We start from the raw sequence: 19,536 nt of genomic DNA, 5'->3' as shown, positions 1-19,536 counted from the left end.
TTGACCCACTTGACCGACAGTGAGTTCAGGTCAGGAAACCTCACCCCATTACTAAGAGTTAGCTTATTAGTGTAGGACAACCTCTCTTTTACTCGTAAGCTAATAAAATAACTATGCTCACTATGACTTTCTGCCACCAATTTAGCTCCGCCCACAAACTATGTCATTTCTGTCTGCAAACAAAAAAAATGGTCTATAGGTCAGTGCTTTTCTGTGGGGATGATATAAATAGTGTTTGTGCAATTTAACATCTGAGTCAGGAGTGTGTGCACCATGAATTTGCTAAAATTAATTGAAAACGTTGTCTACAAACATTTGAACCTAGAGTGGAGTTAGTGAATATCAAGTCTGGGATTTAGTCCATAAGGAATGTGGTGTGTTCTTGCTGTGTCTAATCGGGTAGCCTCTGGGCATTCCAGCTTCCTTCCACAGTTTAAAAACACAGGCTGGGAGGTGGATTGACTGTACAGTATTGTTGGTAGTTTCATGTGATGCTCTGTGATGGACTGGCACCCCATGTGTCCCAGCCCCACACCAAGTGATTTAGGCCCACGTTCCAAAAGCACATGCCGGAATTGTCAATCGATTAGTGTGTGTGTTTCATGCTTTGTGATGGACTGATCAGGGTGTGTTCCTGACTTGGACCCAACAGATCTGGGCTGGCACCGGACACACTGCGGCCTCAAACAGGAGATGAATAAAAGCATAAATAATAATAAGCATACAGTTCAATCATGAAAACTAGAGGTCAAGTCTTACACCCTGACAGCACAGACCCAGATATTTCCTCCCGTCCACACAAAAAAACAAGGCTTTCAAAAACGTTCTATAAGGTAAAGATTTCTGAAAATGGTGTCACTGTTCTCATGTGGACGAGGAAAACTGAGCTTTTCAGACTCACTGACATCACACAGCGTGTCGGTTTCTGACTGAAATTTATGTAGCTTCTCACTCCCTTTATAGTGACTTACAAAATTTCAGATTTCCACCTTTGAAAACATTTAAACGACATTGTATTACAAACATATAATGTACTATTAAGAATTAAATTCAGTAAATTCATGACTTGTGTAGTGCTCTACATAGGGAGTGTATAGAGTGATTGGGGATTAAATCTGTTTCTCTCATGCTTTGTGGTGTGTTTATGTCTCTCTTTAAGAGGTACTTTGTCCTCTACAGGACTGGTACGATGATGCAACTGTTTTTGTATTTGCCAGGACTTGGAAAGGGAGAAGAAAACCTCTGTTTTTAAAATAATATCCACATCTGTGTGGACAGGGCCTTAGAGGACATTTATTTAATTAAAGTAATTTAAGTTATACCAGGAATCACATCATTTACACATATAAATTGACTGGGTCTAATATAAATCAATTTAATTTCATGAAATGACTGCTACATGCACATTTTCATCCCACTCTCATCATGCATTGACAGTAAGATGTTATAGAAGTAAGTCTCTGTAATATTACTCATGGACTTTTAGCATGCAGAAATCATTTGAGCAAATAAACGTTTTAAAGTGTTCCTCTGCTTTTATGATACTATATGGTATAGAGGAATATTAATAGCTTGTGCATAGGGAGACATTCCTTTGACTGTTGGCATTTATCAGAACTCTCTGAGAGAAATCTATGTTAAATACATCAGATGAGTTGTGTATATTCTGCTCTTGAGGAACATTGCGGTACTACTGCATTTATCATTCACATACTCTAGAAACATCAAGGGCCTGATTCTGAGCTAACACACAAACACACACACACACGCTTGTTCCTGAGCCACTGCTCTGGGCCGTATCTCCCAAAAGCACGATGATGGAATACCCCAAACTCAAGAATTCTTAAAACACCACAAGCTCGACCCTGTCTTGTTGACTGGGTGGTCTTGTTTAAGCTTTGGTTACAGACTCAGCCATATTGCACTTATTCATTAAGACATTTTCTGCAATGATTCTCCTTCACAGTGTGTAAACATTATTACACAGACATGTAATGGCTTTTATGTAGCCACAATTTTACCCTGAATCTACACTTTACACTGTAAACATCTCTGTCCCCGTTTGGGAGACCTGCATTTTGGAGCATGACAAATATCCAATATTGAAGGTTGTTGTTGGAGTGTTATACAAGCATCATAATGATCAGTTTGTGCTTGGTCGGCCAGCATGTTGTTTAGCTGCTGGGATTTCTCTGCAGTAGCCAAAGCAAACCAGCCCCCTGCGGACCCCCTGCAGCGAGGGTTTGTTTGCAGTTCTGGGGAAAGTTAAGTGTTGGGTAAATAAACACTTGGCAGATGTTCAAGCCTGTATGTGTGGTGTCTATATATATATATATATATATATATGTGTGTGTATGGGTGTATGTGTGTATGTGTGTGTGTGTGTGTGTGTGTGTGAGTGAGTGAGTGAGTGAGTGAATGAGAGAGAGAGAGAGAGAGAGAGAGAGAGAATGGAAATGTCAGGAAGAATGGAGCATGAGAGAGTGAAAAAAATGGAAATTGAAACTGTTGATTCACACAATAAGAGAGGGAGCATATGTAAACAAATGGAGAGATAGAGAGCAACAAGTGGGAGGCAACAACATGGGGGGCAAATAGCTTCCAGGCATTCTCTCTCTCTCTCTCTCTCTCTCTCTCTCTCTCTCTCTCTCTCTCTCTCTCTCTCTCTCTCTCGTAAGATGTTACTGAAGGTTTGTTATAAAAAACATGCCACAGTGTCACTTCAAACCATGGCCCATGGTCCCCTCAGCTGCACCAACAAAGCCCTCTCGCTAAACACACACACGCTTGGACGTCCGATCCTCGCCTTCTATCCCAACGTTTACCTGAGTGTCAGGGGTCAGAACCCACTGTGACTACAGTGATCCCAGCAAACGTTCAAGATCGTAAATACCACACTGATCACAGAGCAATGTCCAGAAGCTAACCAGTGCTAAGATTAGCCATAGCCCTCTAGTTACTGCATCTTCCTTTTATTCTTATCAGACCCAGTAGCTGTCACACATCAGACATACAGGTATACTTACACACTGCATTTTGTCATTGGTTGAACAAACTCTCTTATAGTTTTCTTTTGACAATTTTACCATTAGCTGCTCTCTTCACTGTGTAATGGACAAACAGAATTGCTTACAAATTGCTGGAATATTATTATTTTACATTAACTGCAATAGAAAATTGAGAAAGATTTCATCTGTACTTTTGGAGATGCATTTTTTTTATCAGCACAGACCATGTACCTGGTTGATTTAAGTGAAATATGATTAGCAACTTTGGCTTTCTAGATGATGTTAAACATGTTTTATTTACACATTGCAAAACAAACATTAATAAATAAATATTTTGTATTAATTTTACATTGTTGCCTTTAATATGTCACAGATCTACTTCCACACTGTTTCCCAACTGTCATCTGACATTTGACAGAATCAGGATAACATTCATTACCAAAGCCATGGAGATATCTAGATCTCCCTGACTGTCTTTTATATATATATATATATATATATATAAGAACTGAACTGATTGGCTGCACATTCAAAGACACCAAAGTGTGTCTAGAAACAGAACTTGTTCAAATATAAGCTGACTTTATTAAATACAATCTGTTTAAATGATCAAAATATGGAGTAGTTGCTTAGCATCTGACAGGTAGCTTGCTTTCTTCAATGTGAGTTTCTAACAATGTTCCTTAAACTGAAAATGGTCATAAAACTCATGTGACCTTTTTGGTTACCCACTTGGTCAGCTTTCTGACACAGTTTACCAAAATATCTTTTAATTATGCCTCAGATGTAGCTTTAAGATTACTGACTAAATACTTTACTGGTAAAAGTCAACCCATTCTGCAACATAATGTGAATCAGTGTACATTAAGCTATAATACATTAATCTATAAGAACTTCTAAACATTTTCTCATTCTTACAGTATACTATTCATTCATTCACCTCTTTTGATAGATTTTTTTTCTAATCTCAGTTGCCTTTTGTAACTTCTTACAATTAATAATCAATGGACAAGTAGAGATGGTCTAAAATGACTTGGAATAATGTACCAGTTTTTTACTGAACATATTATAAGCAATAATATGTTCCTTTTGGAGTAACTAATGTTACTAAAGTTATTACAGTGTGTAATGAAACTATTTGCTGCACTGCGGAAGGAAATAAACACGAGGACATTAGAGGCTGTTTATGGTCAGTTAAAAGAGTGTGAAGTCTTTGTGCTGTAGAAAGTGTGAAGCTGAATAAACTCACTATCACTCAGACTTGTCACTGGTGCCGGTCAGTTATTTATTGAGCTCAGCAGGGAGCAAACTGACCACCAGTTTTACCTCTACAGAGAGAGAGAGAGAGAGAGAGAGAGAGAGAGAGAGAGAGAGAGAGAGAGAGGGGATTGCTAGAGTGAGACAAATAAAGAAATAGTAAAGAGAGCAATAGATGGAGAAAAAGAGAAAAAACAAATAATAGAAACAGTAACATATTTGTCCGAAGTTGCTTGTATTCTAGATATTCTAGACCAAGATATTAGGTACATTTATAGTGTGTCTGATTGATTGGGACAGGTGTGTGTGTGTGTGTTAATGTATATGAGTGTCTCGCTGTAGTGGAGTACGGGAATCCCCCAAAATTCACCCCTCTGTAACACACCTCACTGAGCACAGCACACACCTTCTCAGCCTGGACTCATAAAGCTGACACTTCACCCAGCCTCACTCACCTCTGTGGCTCTGGGACCCTGAGACTGGACGCTGCTGGAGAGTGGACGCTGTCCAGCCACTAACATTTTTCACACTGCAATTAACCCCTTAAACTCTGAGGAATGTGTGTGGGTCCTTATTTGTATTGTTTACTCTCAATACTATATAACTCATTTTCTTCCTACTAAGTCTCTATTAAAACATAATAAATCATTGAATCATAATAAATCATTTTAAATGGGCCATAACATGAAAATTCAAAGCTGTATATAAATATTATTATGTCTACCTAAGTTTACTGTTCAGATTCGAATCTTCACAAAAACAATTTCAAAATTACAATTTTTTTATGTCACACAAAACCATCTCATTTACATAAACACACCTCTTCAGCCTATAGCAATTTAGCTCCAAGCATTCACATAATGACTTCAAAAAGTCATTAGCCAAATCATTAGATGTTCATCAGCCAATCAGAACAGAGCAATGACGATGAAGAAGCATTTAGCATTTGGGTCCTTTCATAAATTGGCTTTAGATTTTGAAATGTGTAACAAACAATGCAAAGGGCAGTAGATATTTTGAAATAATGCATTAAAAAAAAGATTTTGTTCAGACAAGAATGAGTTTATGAAATTCCCCTATTTTATGATGGTTGTGATTGACCATTAAAAAGAATTAGTAATGAAGACTTATCAAATAGCTCTGTGAGGATGTGCTTCACAGTAGATCTGCTTTAAGTCAAAACACTCTGTAAATGACCGGGGTCAAACAGGCTGTGATTAATCACTCCACTGGTGCATGTTGCAGCCATGTGTGCGTGAGCCAAAGCGTAATGTGTTTTCAGGACAACTCATTTTTCACAGCATTAGCTGAGGGCCCCTTGCATTTTTCTGCATCTCGAGAGGAAGTATAGTCGGTTAACCATGTGTGTATGACCGTGTGTATGTGTGTGTATGGTCAGTGTGCGATGATGCAAAGCCTGCCATCTTGACAGTATCACTGGTGGTCAGTTCAGTCAGCACACAGAAGAGCAGTGTACAAGCTCAAAGCCCTCAGCTGTCTGAGCTCAGGTCTCAAGGCACAGGTCAGTGACTCCTACAGGTAGGGGTCAGTGGCAGGATCAGTCCGGAAGCTGGACAGGAAAAGGAAACACATTCAAGTTCTGTTGGCCCCATAACTATCTGACCCCAATAGAGGATGGCATAAATTCAACATAAACTATGAAGTTTAACCCTTCAAAGTCTGTTCCTCGCTCTCATAACTGCATGACTCATAGTCCTACAGCCAAATGCATGAGGTGATAGATAGATAGATAGATAGATAGATAGATAGATAGATAGATAGATAGATAGATAGATAGATAGATAGACAGATAGATAGATAGATAGATAGATAGATAGATAGATAGATAGATAGATAGACAGACAGATAGATAGATAGATAGATAGATAGATAGATAGATAGATTCTAGAGATATTTCTGTGTAATAAAGTCAATGAGATGTATCATTCATCATTCAGACTGATGGGAAGAGAAATAGCGAATTACACAATAGCACCTTTTGGCACCTAGAATCAGAATTCAGCTGAGGCACATGGTAAAAGGTGGTCTGGTGCACATTACACGGATGCAGTGGGAGGGGGGCATACTCAGAGGTTTTGGAAAACAGCTCCAGAGTAATGCATTACTAAGTGGAACCAATGGATGAGTTGCAAAGCAGGAGGTCAGTCTTACTGTCCATGCTGTGGGGATTTTATAGAGGAAAACCAAAGCACTGTAAAACCACAGAGAGAGAGAGAGAGAGAGAGAGAGAGAGAGAGAGAGAGAGAGAGAGAGAGAGAGAGAGATTGTATGGTTATTATTAGAGCGGTTACAAGCTTGACTGGGTCCCTGCTGTGAAATTGTGTGGAATAGTGAAATCCGCTCTATTCTCTTATGCATCATTACAGCCTTTGACTCAAACTGAACCCTGAACTTGGTTAAACAGGGAGGGTAGGTTACAGACTGTGGTCTTACATTTACCAGACATTTGGGACTGTGGATTGCAGTGGGATAGACAAACTGTGAAGAATCTAAGCTCTCTGTCTGACTCTGACTCTCACTCACACACACACACACACACCCTATCAAGGGAACAGAGGGGCACTGCGGCATGACACTGTCTCACTCCTGTAAAGATCAGGGTGGTAGAGTTACACTATAGACAGCCATTTTCACAGACAATAACAGGTGTTTTTGGGCCCAAACATTTAAACAGACACAGACACACACACAGACACACAGACACACACACACACACACACACACACACACACACACACTCTTCTAGAACTCCATATCCAAAATGAAAAATTATACACACATTTTCTCATATACAGGGTGTACCAAAAGCATGGAGACACAATAGAAAAGAAACACCCATAGAAAATTGTGATCCAATTTTAGAAACATGCTGTTAGGCAAAGGGTACCATGGTCTAACCAGCTGTAACTTTACATCTTGTGTTTAAAATTGAATCACAGTTTTTTTTGGAAGTTTCCTTTCTTTTCTGTCTTCTTACGTTAGGGAGACCCTGTACTATGAGTATGTGAAAATATGTATTTTGTCTTCTGTATGTTTATCTTTTGTCTTCCATCCAGTGATGTCTTAGCACTGAACTCTCAAACATATCCTAGTGTATAATCACAACATTTTACAATATAATGTACATGCACCATATGGACAAATTTGTAAACACCTGTTCGCTCAGTATTCCTTTTGAAATCAAGAGCATCAATAATGCATTGCTGGAGGCTTAAGACCACTAGCTGACACTTGGCTTTGTACATAGTGGGCTTAGGTGCAGGTGCAGCTGCTTCATAGTGTCACATTTTGTTTCATGGAGATTATACAAGCTGCATATCATATATCATATCATATCATAACATATGAGTATATGCATCTATAATGCTTACAAAGCAAATGGTTCTTTCTCAGCAATTACCTGGAACATCTCTCTCTATTGCTCTCTTTCTCTCTTTTTTTCTGTGTGTGTGAGTCTCGTATCTCTCTCTTTCTCTCCCTTGTATTGCTGATCTGACCATAAGAATAATCTCCATAGAGAAAGAAAACAGCACTAGCTATCAAGATCATTTAATTTCTCCCAAAAGAAGCAGGTGCAACTCAAAGCCCCCCACCATGGGGGTCTGCTTCCTTTTCTATCCCCTCTCGACTGCTCTCCTCCTATTTGCTCTCTCTCCCTCTGTTCAGATGGAGAGGAGGTTTGGCGTGTCAAGTGTCCTTTGAGGATACGGTTACTTCCAGATAGTCAGTGAGCCACAGGAAGTCTTCTTACACGCGACGATTCTTTCAGCAGAAATTTACAGTTGAGCGGGGCTAGTCTGACGGGGGCCCAGGCCCCCACTTCACTTCCTGGAGGCCCTCACAGGGAGGCAGACAGCCAGGTCTAGACCCCAGGGGCCCATCCATTGCTGGTGGAAAAGCTTCGTTATCTTCCTGAGCCGACCTGCGAGGTAGCAATCACCAGCCTAAGATCCGGACTTTCCGCACCTTCCGCACTCTCCTCCCTGATCAAAGAGGGGAGAGGTTTAGACTGAGATCCTGCAATCAGGGGCTCTTTTGTGTGAGAAACTCACTTACAGTAGTCTTTGCAGTACTGAACAAAGCCATACTTACACAACCTCCCCTTTATCCCAGAATCTGAGGATCAGCCATAACTGCTGAAATCACAGAAGTGCACTTAGAATAGCCATTATTGTTTTGAACAATGGCCGACCACTAACACAATTCCTCTGGACAGCTCAACATGCTTAAAGGAGAAGGATCCGATGTTATACTGGCTAATATATGTCCAGTTTGGCTAGCAATGCGCTGAGAGAGGGGGTAGAGGGGACATCATCCTAACCATCCAGAGAAAGCAAGGTCAGCTGTGCTCTTTTGGACTTCCAGCCTTGAATGCTTGAACTATTGTAGAGAATCCTGTGATCTATTGCTGAATTTGATCATGCTTCTCAGGCAATTGATTTGTTTTTTTTTTGTCACAATTTCATCTTCAATTCAACTAATATTGCAATAATGTAACTGTTGATAAGACTTGTTTGATATCAGGAACATTGCTTATTATGAGTCACTAGGCTAATAATAAAAACGTATACCCTACAGATTCATCATCCCATCAACATCTGTACAATAAGTTCACATGGGCAGTGGTGGTGTGGTGATTGTAGAAGGAATATCCAGCACATGCAGCTATAGAAAAAACCTGAGGCTGTTTCAATGGCCTAAACATTGTCTCTCTTATCTGGAAATTGGCGGTTTTATCCCTGATGATGGCTGAGGCTGAGGCCAAGTGAGTAAAATGGCTTTGCTCTTTCTACAAACCGGATTCCAAAAAAGTTCCAAAAAAAGGGACACTAAACAAATTGTGAATATAAACTGAATGCAATGATGTGGAGATGGCAAATGTCAATATTTTATTCGTAATAGAACATAGATGACAGATCAAAAGTTTAATCTGAGTAAATGTACCATTTTAAAGGAAAAATATGTTGATTCAAAATTTCACAGTGTCAACAAATCCCAAAAAAGTTGGGACAAGTAGCAATAAGTGGCTGGAAAAAGGAAATTGAGCATATAACGAACAGCTGAAAGACCAATTAACACTAATTAGGTCAATTGACAACATGATTGGGCATAAAAAGAGCTTCTCAGTGTGTCAGTGTCTCTCTGAAGCCAAGATGGTAAGAGGATCACCAATTCCACCATTGTTGCACAGAAAGATAGTGCAGCAATACCAGAATGGAGTTACCCAGCGTAAAATAGCAAAGATTTTTAAGTTATCATCATCAACCGTGCATAACATCATCAAAAGATTCAGAGAATTTGGAACAATTGCTGTGCGTAAGGGTCAAGGCAGTAAAACTCTACTGGATGCTCGTGATCTCCGGGCCCTTAAACGTCACTGCACCTCAAACAGGAATGCCACTGTCAAGGAAATAACAGAATGGGCTCAGGAATACTTCCAGAAAGCATTGTCAGTGAACACAATCCACCGTGCCATCCGCCGTTGCCAGCTGAAACTCTACAGCGCAAAGAGCAAGCCATTTCTAAGCAAGCTCCACAAGCTCAGACGTTTGCACTGGGCCAGGGGTCTTTTAAAATGGAGTGTGGCAAAATGGAAGACTGTTCTGTGGTCAGATGAGTCACAATTTGAAGTTCTTTATGGAACACTGGGACGCCATGTCATCCGGACCAGAGAGGACAAGGATAACCCAAGTTGTTATCAGCGCTCCGTTCAGAAGCCTGTATCACTGATGGTATGGGGTTGCATGAGTGCTTGTGGCATGGGCAGCTTGCATGTCTGGAAAGGCACCATTAATGCAGAGAACTATGTTCAGGTTCTAGAACAACATATGCTCCCTTCTAGACGTCATCTATTCCAGGGAAGACCCTGCATTTTTCAACAAGATAACGCCAGACCACATTCTGCAGCAATCACAACATCATGGCTACGTAGGAGAAGGATCCGCGTACTGAAATGGCAGCCTGCAGTCCAGATCTTTCACCTATAGAGAACATTTGGCGCATCATAAAGAGGAAGGTGCGACAAAGAAGGCCCAAGACGGTTAAACAGTCAGAGGCCTGTATTAGACATGAACGGGTGAGTGTTCCTATTTCTAAACTTGAGAAACTGGTCTCCTCTGTCCCCAGACGTCTGTTGAGTTTTGTAAGAAGAAGGGGGGATGCCACACAGTGGTAAAAAATGGCCTTGTCCCAACTTTTCGGGATTTGTTGACGCCATGAAATTTTGAAACACCACATTTTTCCCTTAAAATGATACATTCTCTCAGTTTAAACTTTTGACTGTGATTTGTGTTCTATTCTGAATAAAATATTAGATGTTGGCTCCTCCACATCATTGCATTCAGTTTTTATTCACAATTTATTTAGTGTCCCTACTTTTTTGGAATCCGGTTTGTAGGTGGGTAGGATGGCCCTTCATCAGCCCCATTACAAGCACAGTGCTTGCCAGCACAGGTATCTTTTTGCTGGCATAACAGATCTGGACATTTCACTCATATAAGTAGCTATCCAGTGGCATATATGATTTAACAAAATTCACCAGCAATAAACTGGCAGCTGTTTAGAGAGATATTAAGAGTTCAAAAGCTACTCGTTATAAGAAAGATATAATTTTAAAATTATAATGATTATTTTAAAAAGCAGAGAAAATTTTGTTATATTTTTTTTAATAGTAGACAGTAAATCAAATGCTATGATGACATAAAAAACCTTTGCTGTATGAGCCATAGAACTGTAAAAGCCCCACCCAATCAAATTACTTGGATGAAATAAAATGATTGGCTAGCATATATCCACCAGTCTATCTACATCACACTGACCACATGCATGCGCTGCACATGTATTCATTTGTGCATGTGCTGAGACTGAAAGAAGACAGATATCCAGCTACTGCTCTTTCGACAACAAAAAAACTACGGATGATGTTCACTGAATAAATAAATATTAACAACAAACGCTATTTGCATAATGATAACTGTAGGTGTTTTCTTACATGTCTCAGTGTAAGAATGGCATAATGGACATAGAGTTAGTATTTAAAGTGGATGAGCTGTGCACCTCTTTTCAACACTCAAACTCATAGCTATTTTAAAAGCAGGTGATGAGACTATTTTGGGTGGATTGTGTTCAAAATTAAGCTTACACTTACTGGTTTCTAGGTTTAATACTGTTTCAAGGAATGATTTAATGACAGGTTTAAAAAGTCTCCTCTACAACTTCTGTGACCTTAGTTCTTTAGATTGTGTTGACACTTACTGAAAAATGTCATGGAGTTGAATACTCCATAACACACTCAGCCAGAAACCGCAGAGAGACTATGCCAACATAAATCTGTCTGTAAAAACACTCAAGGTTAATTAATGCTGCTGTGATATTTATTCATATTATCTATAACTTTCTCTAAAGGGCCATCAGCAGTTTTATGTGGAAAAAGGATCAAGGGCATTTGAGTTTAGAATGAGACATTTGTAAGGCATACAGAAGTGCAAAGATCTTTTCTGAATTACAAAAGATCAAAATATTTTACATAGTACTAAAATCAGGTGATGAGTGTGATTAATATATGTTATTATTAAGGTATTAAAATGTTGCAGTAGTTGAAATATGAATGCTTTATAATCTGTCACTTTCATATGCATTTCCTTTTTTTTTAACCAGCTCATAGCCCTGAATAACCTGGAATTAAAGGGTGAAAGTCTTCATTTGTGAAAAAAATTCCTTTTGCATGTGCTCATCCTCAGCTTATCGTGGTATACCCAAACATCAAACACACACACACACACACACACATACATACCTACCTGAAGGTTTTTATTGGATACACCTGGTCAGTATGTGTGTCATTAGAAACACATTGAACACTCAGGTGAAAAGGTCAGCGCATCTCCGCTGGTGGAAGTTGGTTGACTTCAAATACAGCCACATGTCCACCATAGTCTCATCAACCACTATAGTCCAAGAACTTCAGCTGTTTTCTCACATCAGCCAAAATTAGTGCATTTCTTAGAAAACGTAGATAGTGTTGGGTGGTCACTAGTTCCATTTATTAAAGTATATTCCAATGAGAATTCTTCTTGCTTCAGCAGTAGTATAATGGGGATCTCTGCTTTTTAACATTATAGACAGTTATATCCAGTTGCTGATACAGATCCTGCAAAAACGTAAAACTTGAGAACAATGTAATGACAAGATTTGGTTCCTTTTTCCAGCTTAAATTGACTGCCTAAGAGTTGGGGCAGGAACATTTTGAAGACTTTTTCTACATCAGATTCTTCACTTTTACATGATATGTGCCCTTTAATTTCACTGATAATTACAAAGATGTACAAAGACCATCGTGTCTATGACAACTTTGAAAGGACCAATATTTAGTTATTAACCACATACAATTATCACTATGAAAAATCTTCTCTATGGTCCATGCAGTCCCACTACACTCTGGGAATTTGAGGCCCAGCTTTCAAACCTGTCTATATATAGTATGGTAACATCACCAGAGATGCTGTGTTCATTTTTTTCTGTCCGTTCCATAATATGGTCTGGTTCTCATGACACATGACCCCAAACATATCCTGCTCTGATTATTAAGCTTGGTGGAAGAATATTGGTGGACCTTGTTTCTCTTCTAGTATTCACTGATTAATTATAGGTCAGTACTGTCATTTCACTGCAGCTCAACTTTGTCCCATTTCCCTAGTTACCTTAATAACACTGCATATCATCATGATCCATACATTTATTATCAGCTAGACATGTCCATCTACCTACGTAGCTTGTAAAGCACTAATCTAGTCTTAGGCCAGATTCAAATTACAACTAAATACAGCTGATTTTCACTGCAGTTTTATATATAACATAGATACAAATAATTGACTTTGTTATCCAAGCCAAAAAGCAGGAAGCAAGGCGAAGACTGGAATGCACATAAATAAATTTGCCTATACAGTTTCTACAGTTTGCATGTAACAGCATATCCATATTAGAACACAATTAAAATAAAACCCAATTATTGTTTGAGAAAGAAAAGACCCTCAGTTCTTTGCAGGCTGGGAAACAGAGACTGAGAAACACTGTGGAGCTGGACTGTTGCCAAAAGAACATGTGCTTCTGAACAAACTGTAGTCTGAATAACTAATATTACATCAGCTATAGGTCAGACTGTGGCTGAGGCATTTGACCAAGCCCCAGACTCAGGGTCCAACAGGCAACAGCTATGGGACAAATTAGTAGAAGCAGAAGTAGAGGGGAAAGTATTTGATTCAATTGCGGTTTAGGCATTACAACATGAAATACCCACAGTCTGGTACATCTGGTCTGAACAGCACAGGGATCATGTCTGGACTACTCTAAGAAAAACTACAATCACTGTAAAACTACAGAACTATTTAATAAATTCTTTAATATTCAGCTGAAGGGTTGGTTGACGTAGGATCCTCCATCTTCCCTCTATCACTCACTAGCATCACAGTAAGCCACATAACATACTTGGGCAGCAAGTTTTGAAGTGCGTCGTGCTATTAAACAATTTAGCATTAGCAACATTTCCGAGACCTTCTTTCTTCTTTCCAATAATATATAATATTAAATAATAATATAATGTAAATATATAATAAAAATAGAAAGACTTGCTGCCCAAGTATGTTATGGGGCTCATCATTACGTTAGGATTTTTATGAATATGATTTTTATTCATTTTTTATTTTTTTTTAATAGAACTGTTCATGTTAACTGTGAGATTGTTTCCAAAACATTTATGAAGAAAATGATTAAAACATTAATTTTCACATTTGTAAATAAGACCAGCTAACACTTTAGAGAATGTGACAAATACACAGAGACACAGAGAACCTAGACATTTGTAGAGACACGCTGCCACCTAGTGATAAATATGAGAAATCCAGTTGAGGAAAGGCAAACGTTTAATGTAATGTTTTAAAGTATTCCCTCACAAACATTTGCACTGCTAAGGCATAAAATATCCTAATATGTCACAAGATAATTTTAAGGTATTGGAAACATTAATACCTAAAAAATATCGCAATGTAATATAAATAAACAAAATATAAATAAACGTGACATTATTACAGTTCTTGGCACACTGGCATTTTACAGGAATGTAATGTATTAAAACGTCCATGTGATAAAACAAAGTATTTAATTCATTGTACACATTTGTTTTCATCATCTTCAAGAAAATAGACTAAAAACATTGCGCTGCTGTACGAGATCCACTAGATAGGTGCTTTCCATCCTGGTTCTCTTTTAGCTCACTGTAGGTTAGGTGTTGATGCTCCCAAGTAGGTACGCAGGTCTGAAATGTTTGATTTGATGATCTTGGCTGGGATAGATTTCATCTGTAGTCTCTGGTAAGCAGCGAATCTATGGCAGCCTCCAAAGGAATAGAAATAGTTCCCTCCTTTTTCTCCTGTGATCCATAATATATCAATAGGAGGGACAATCCTGATGTCAGACGTCTCCTGTGAAAATGTTGATATATAACTATCTGGTCATGAACCAATATAAACAAATACTTTCCTTTCCCTTTTGGGCAAACACCTGTATCTACAGGGGTTGTTTAAACAGGAGCATTTCATAAAAATCCTAAAGTAATCATGAGCCCCACGGAAATATCCCTCAGCCCACCTCTTCCTGGTCAGTTCTCATGTTTAACAGTGGTGTTCTGAACCTAAATATCCACACTTCTCTTTCAGTGCAAAAGTGAACTCCAGGAATTTCTTAACATTTCTACATACTCCAGTACATCAATGTAACTGCCATTGTGTGTTTGCAATGCAAATATTGCCAATTTATTTGCTATCCAAATTAACCAGTAAAGTAGGCCAGAGTTCTTCTGTGCTACACGGATGACTGTAAAAGAAGTAATTATGAAAAACACATTTTCCATGGGGCAATACTAAATATATTTACTTCTCTGCCATGATTATTTATTAATAATACATTTAAAAACAACAAAATATTTCAAACCTACTGTCTAACAATGCTTCTGTCATATGCAACATATTAATAAACAACACACTACTGCATTTCTCATTAATAGGTATTAGCACTGACTGTACATATATATTTCCTGCCAGGGGGCTTTTCAACTCAGGATTATTGAATTTGAATTATTGAAACCTGGGCTAAACATGTTAAGCCCAGGTTTGAGGATGTCCCTTAGCTCTCTTCCAACTGAATATACATGACTTGATGTTTTACTTATCTGGTTAAACTAAGAAATACTCACTCAATCAATCTATCAATATGTGTTTTTGAATTTATCGAGGAAGCCGGAGCAGCCACTGGAAACCCACAAAAACAAAGAGTGCAAATAAGCTGTGATTGAACCCACAAACCTAGAACCTAGATCCAAAGCTGTGTGATAGAAACATTACTGGTGCCACTGTGCTGCCCTTTGAGAAACACTGCTTTGTGGAATACACCCAGGTATTGACTCCTGAATCTAGCAACTTCCAACCTCCAAAGTGTTTGTACTGGATAGAATGTATTCCCAGAGTAGATGACAAAGCACTTCTGTAGCCTTAGTGAGTGAATGCTAAATTCCGTAAATGTAACTGTTTAAGCGGTTTAAGTATCACGTTACTATCACCAATTTACCACTCACCTCTGACACTTCTGAATTCTGAATGACTTTAATGTTATTTGTGTAACCAAGATATAACATTACAGAAAACTTCCTCTAAGTCTTACAGCTAGGATAAGAGTTTAGGAAATTGTGAGTCTTGTTATTGTAAACAGATGCAGATAATTACAGATTTGATATTAATTATTTATAACAAACAGTATTCTATTTGGATGCACACAGATAATATGGAGAGTTATAATTTAGATTCTTACCTTTAATGTTTCCATGAGACTATGAACTTTGTTTTCGTCTAGAACTGAAGGAATGGGTCGAATTATCACTTCCATTGGGACGTTATGAACTTCCTCAACGTTGTCAGAGTGAATGGACCTGTTTTCGGAGTTTAAACTGCCCATACTCTGCCGACTGTTAACGGAAGACTGCTGTAGGAATCTGACAGAGACGCTGTTAGAAACTCTGTTAGAAAGTATTTCTCCTAAAACTCGCAGCATCACGCTTACTACACAAAACATCCGGGAAATCTGTGACGTAGCTCTATGCTCAGTGGGTGTGTTCACATACAACAACAACAGCAGACAGGGCACAATCGTTTGAGAATATTAGAGATTAGATGTTATTCTTTTTTATTACTACTTTTTTTTTTTACCATCCCTGAATCTAATAAAACGTACATTTGTTTATTACAAATACTTTAGGAAGTATTTTCAGTATTTTTTTCAAGTTGGATTTTTCTAAATCAGAAATATTTAAATAAAATTATTGGAATGAATTTTACCAACTTTTAGCAACTTAGCAAATATAAAATGTGGTCACCTATTCATGCTACTGACAAAAATGTGAGAGGTTTAGCACAATGATTTGTTCATGTATGATTTTTTAAAAATGTTATGTTTACAACAAAATTATAATTAGGATGATGATGTTGAACTTGTCAGTGTCACAATATCTTTGAAAATATAAGGTAAGGAGGGAACTTTTCAATTCAGTACCTAAATACATTTAATCTGAATATTTTACAACCTCAATTCCAAAACATATGCCTTGTTAAATTTACGATCTTTAATTACACCATTAAATAATTTCTAGTTCTAGTTATCAAATGGCATAAGATATATTACAAATATAAAAATCCAGATCAATGTAATTCAACCACTTATGTCAGTTATTTGGGGCGCACGGTGGCGCAGTCACACAGCTCAAGGGGCCTGGAGGTTGTGGGTCCGATTACCGCTCCGGGTGAGGAGTGGTTGTGTTCTCCCCGTGTCCGCGTGGGTTTCCTCCGGGTGCTCCGGTTACCTCCCACAGTCCATAAACACACGTTGGTAGGTGGCTTGGCGACTCAAAAGTGTCCGTAGGTGTAAGTGTGTGAGTGAATGTGTGTGTGTGCCTGTGTTGCCCTGTGAAGGACTGTCGCCCCCTCCAGGGTGTATTCCCGCCTTGCGCCCAATGATTCCAGGTAGGCTCTGGACCCCCCGCGACCCCAAATTGGATAAGCGGTTACAGATAATGGATGGATGGATAACTGAATTAAATTGAATTAACTTTATAAAATCTCTGCTCTCAGTGTCAAAAGTTAACTTTAAAATATCAGAAGTGCATTAGGCTATGTCTATCCCAACATTGTTTGCCGTCTTAATCTACAGTTTGTGTCTGTACTCAATATCCCACATGCATTCTGTGTAAAAATAAGATATATGTCCTCAAATTTATGTCTGCAGACTTTTGTCTGCAAAAGATGACCTGTATATCCTGATGCTGAATGCACTTTGTCAGATGTTTTACAGCTCATAAATGCTGGAGAAACATTCATATGGCCACAAGGTATATAAGCCATATATCAGTTGCAGTATACAAACTTTAGTGTGTAGTAAAAACTGTAGCAATGTAATGAAGTATCCAATTGCAGCAAAAAACATAATCTTATTTTGTTGCATGCAATAAATATTCAGTGTCAGGAATCTTAGTTAAGCCAACATTTTGGACTTTATTTCTCTTATTTAGGGCAGCACCGTGGCACAACACGTAATATTTCCAACACACAGCTGCAGGATCTTGGTGCCCTGGATGTTTGAGGTGAGTTTCAGTCTTTGTCTAAGCACTAAAGTTTAGTGTATCTGCATGTGTTCCTTGAACTATCCCAAAAACACGGTGGGTTGAAATTCCCCACAGGTATGACAGACTGGTTAAGTCTGTGATGTCTGTGATGGACTGGTACCTTGTCCAGTGGTACCAGATAGCTACCATGGCACTGTTTGTCTTTTTGTTACTGCCACTTCATTTAAATAATAAGTCTATGCACAATAGTAAGCCTACATTTTATTTTTGCTACATTGTATTATAATTCCCAGACATTATTACACATTCACTATGTAAACAGCAGGGGATGCAAATTGCAATTCAAAACACTATGATCACATTTAAGGTTTTATCAGCGATAGGCAGAATAGTAATTTATCTTCATACTTTTCAATGCCTTTTTCTCCCAAACTCATTTAAGGGTGCAAAAATAATAACTGATTCTGACTTTTCACCTATACAGTACCCTGTACCATTCAATGAATCATTCACTTTCTGTTACTTCTTCATCTCTCGCAATGAGCCGATATCATACTCTGAATCACTGGGCACAAGGCAGGAACTAACCCAGCAGAGAGTATCATACAATCACCAAGTTACTCAGAATTGTGGACAATTTCACATTGCTAAACAATCTGCCTGGTAAAAAAGCCTAACACTATAACAGTCTAAGATCCAAATAAGCACATGTTGTAAAAGTTAATTTGGATTTTAGACCTGTCTGACTTGACGGAGTGCAACACGGTGGTGCAGCAGGTAGGTGTCGCAGTCACACAGCTCCAGGGACCTGAAGGTTGTGGGTTCGAGTTCCGCTCCGGGTGACTGTCTGTGAGGAGTTGGTGTGTTCTCCCCGTGTCCCCGGTTTCCTCCGGGTGCTCCGGTTTCCTCCCACAGTCCAAAAACACACGTTGGTAGGTGGATTGGATTCAAGAGTGTCCGTAAGTGAATGTGTGTGTTGCCCTGTGAAGGACTGGCGCCCCCTCCAGGGTGTATTCCCGCCTTGCGCCCAATGATTCCAGGTAGGCTCTGGACCCACTGCGACCCTGAAGTGGATAAGCTCTTACAGATAATGAGTGAATGAATGAATGACTTGATGGAGGCACTAGAGTCGACAAACACCAAGAATAGTTGGGCATACATTGTGATAGGCTTCTGTCTGGCTGTTCTTGTACGATTTAACAAGTAGAACAGCATGAACTTGAAAAGTGCTGGAATAAGACTGATTTATTAAGCAGGCCAATAGCTTCACTGCTTGGACTCCTAATGACATTTCCAGAGCGGAATAAAAATGTTTGGAGACATTTTCATTCAACTCTAGGCTAAATGTATGCTGCAGATACATTTACATATGAAACATGCTCTGTGGATAATTGCCGAATCAGCTAATGAAATGTAACACTGGGTGTCTGATGGTCATTATATACAGCTGTGTGTTTGGACTTGGAATAGATGTGTTTGAACTCACATGGTAATGAGTGCCTCGTTAAAATAATGGTCAGCAAACATATCCTGAAGACCCTTTGCCCCTATCATAGGACTGCTTAGCTGCTGGGACTCGAAAATGATGAG

The 19,536-nt window shown here is 38.8% G+C and overlaps 1 protein-coding gene across 1 annotated transcript; it reads right to left on the bottom strand.

The window, feature by feature from the left end:
* Positions 1-14,034: 14,034 nt before the first annotated feature.
* srxn1 (sulfiredoxin 1 homolog (S. cerevisiae)) lies at positions 14,035-16,442 on the bottom strand. The gene is made up of 2 exons (XM_066644718.1): positions 16,143-16,442; positions 14,035-14,761 (listed from the first exon to the last, which is right to left on the bottom strand). The coding sequence occupies exons 1-2, from the start codon at positions 16,401-16,403 to the stop codon at positions 14,552-14,554; spliced, it is 471 nt and encodes a 156-aa protein (XP_066500815.1). The 5' UTR covers positions 16,404-16,442; the 3' UTR covers positions 14,035-14,551.
* Positions 16,443-19,536: the final 3,094 nt, after the last annotated feature.

The sequence above is a fragment of the Hoplias malabaricus genome, chromosome 14, assembly GCF_029633855.1.
Source record: "Hoplias malabaricus isolate fHopMal1 chromosome 14, fHopMal1.hap1, whole genome shotgun sequence".
Classification (NCBI taxonomy): domain Eukaryota; kingdom Metazoa; phylum Chordata; class Actinopteri; order Characiformes; family Erythrinidae; genus Hoplias; species Hoplias malabaricus.
Note: the sequence above shows the minus strand (reverse complement) of the source record. Positions and strands in the feature narration are given on the sequence as shown.

Bases quoted from the DNA above. Each gene is read 5' to 3' on its own strand.
- srxn1 (XM_066644718.1), bottom strand. From the start codon at position 16,403: ATGTTTTGTGTAGTAAGCGTGATGCTGCGAGTTTTAGGAGAAATACTT. The intron at 14,762-16,142 runs GTAAGAATCTAA...ACATTTTCACAG, and splicing joins GTCTCATGGAAACATTAAAG to GAGACGTCTGACATCAGGAT.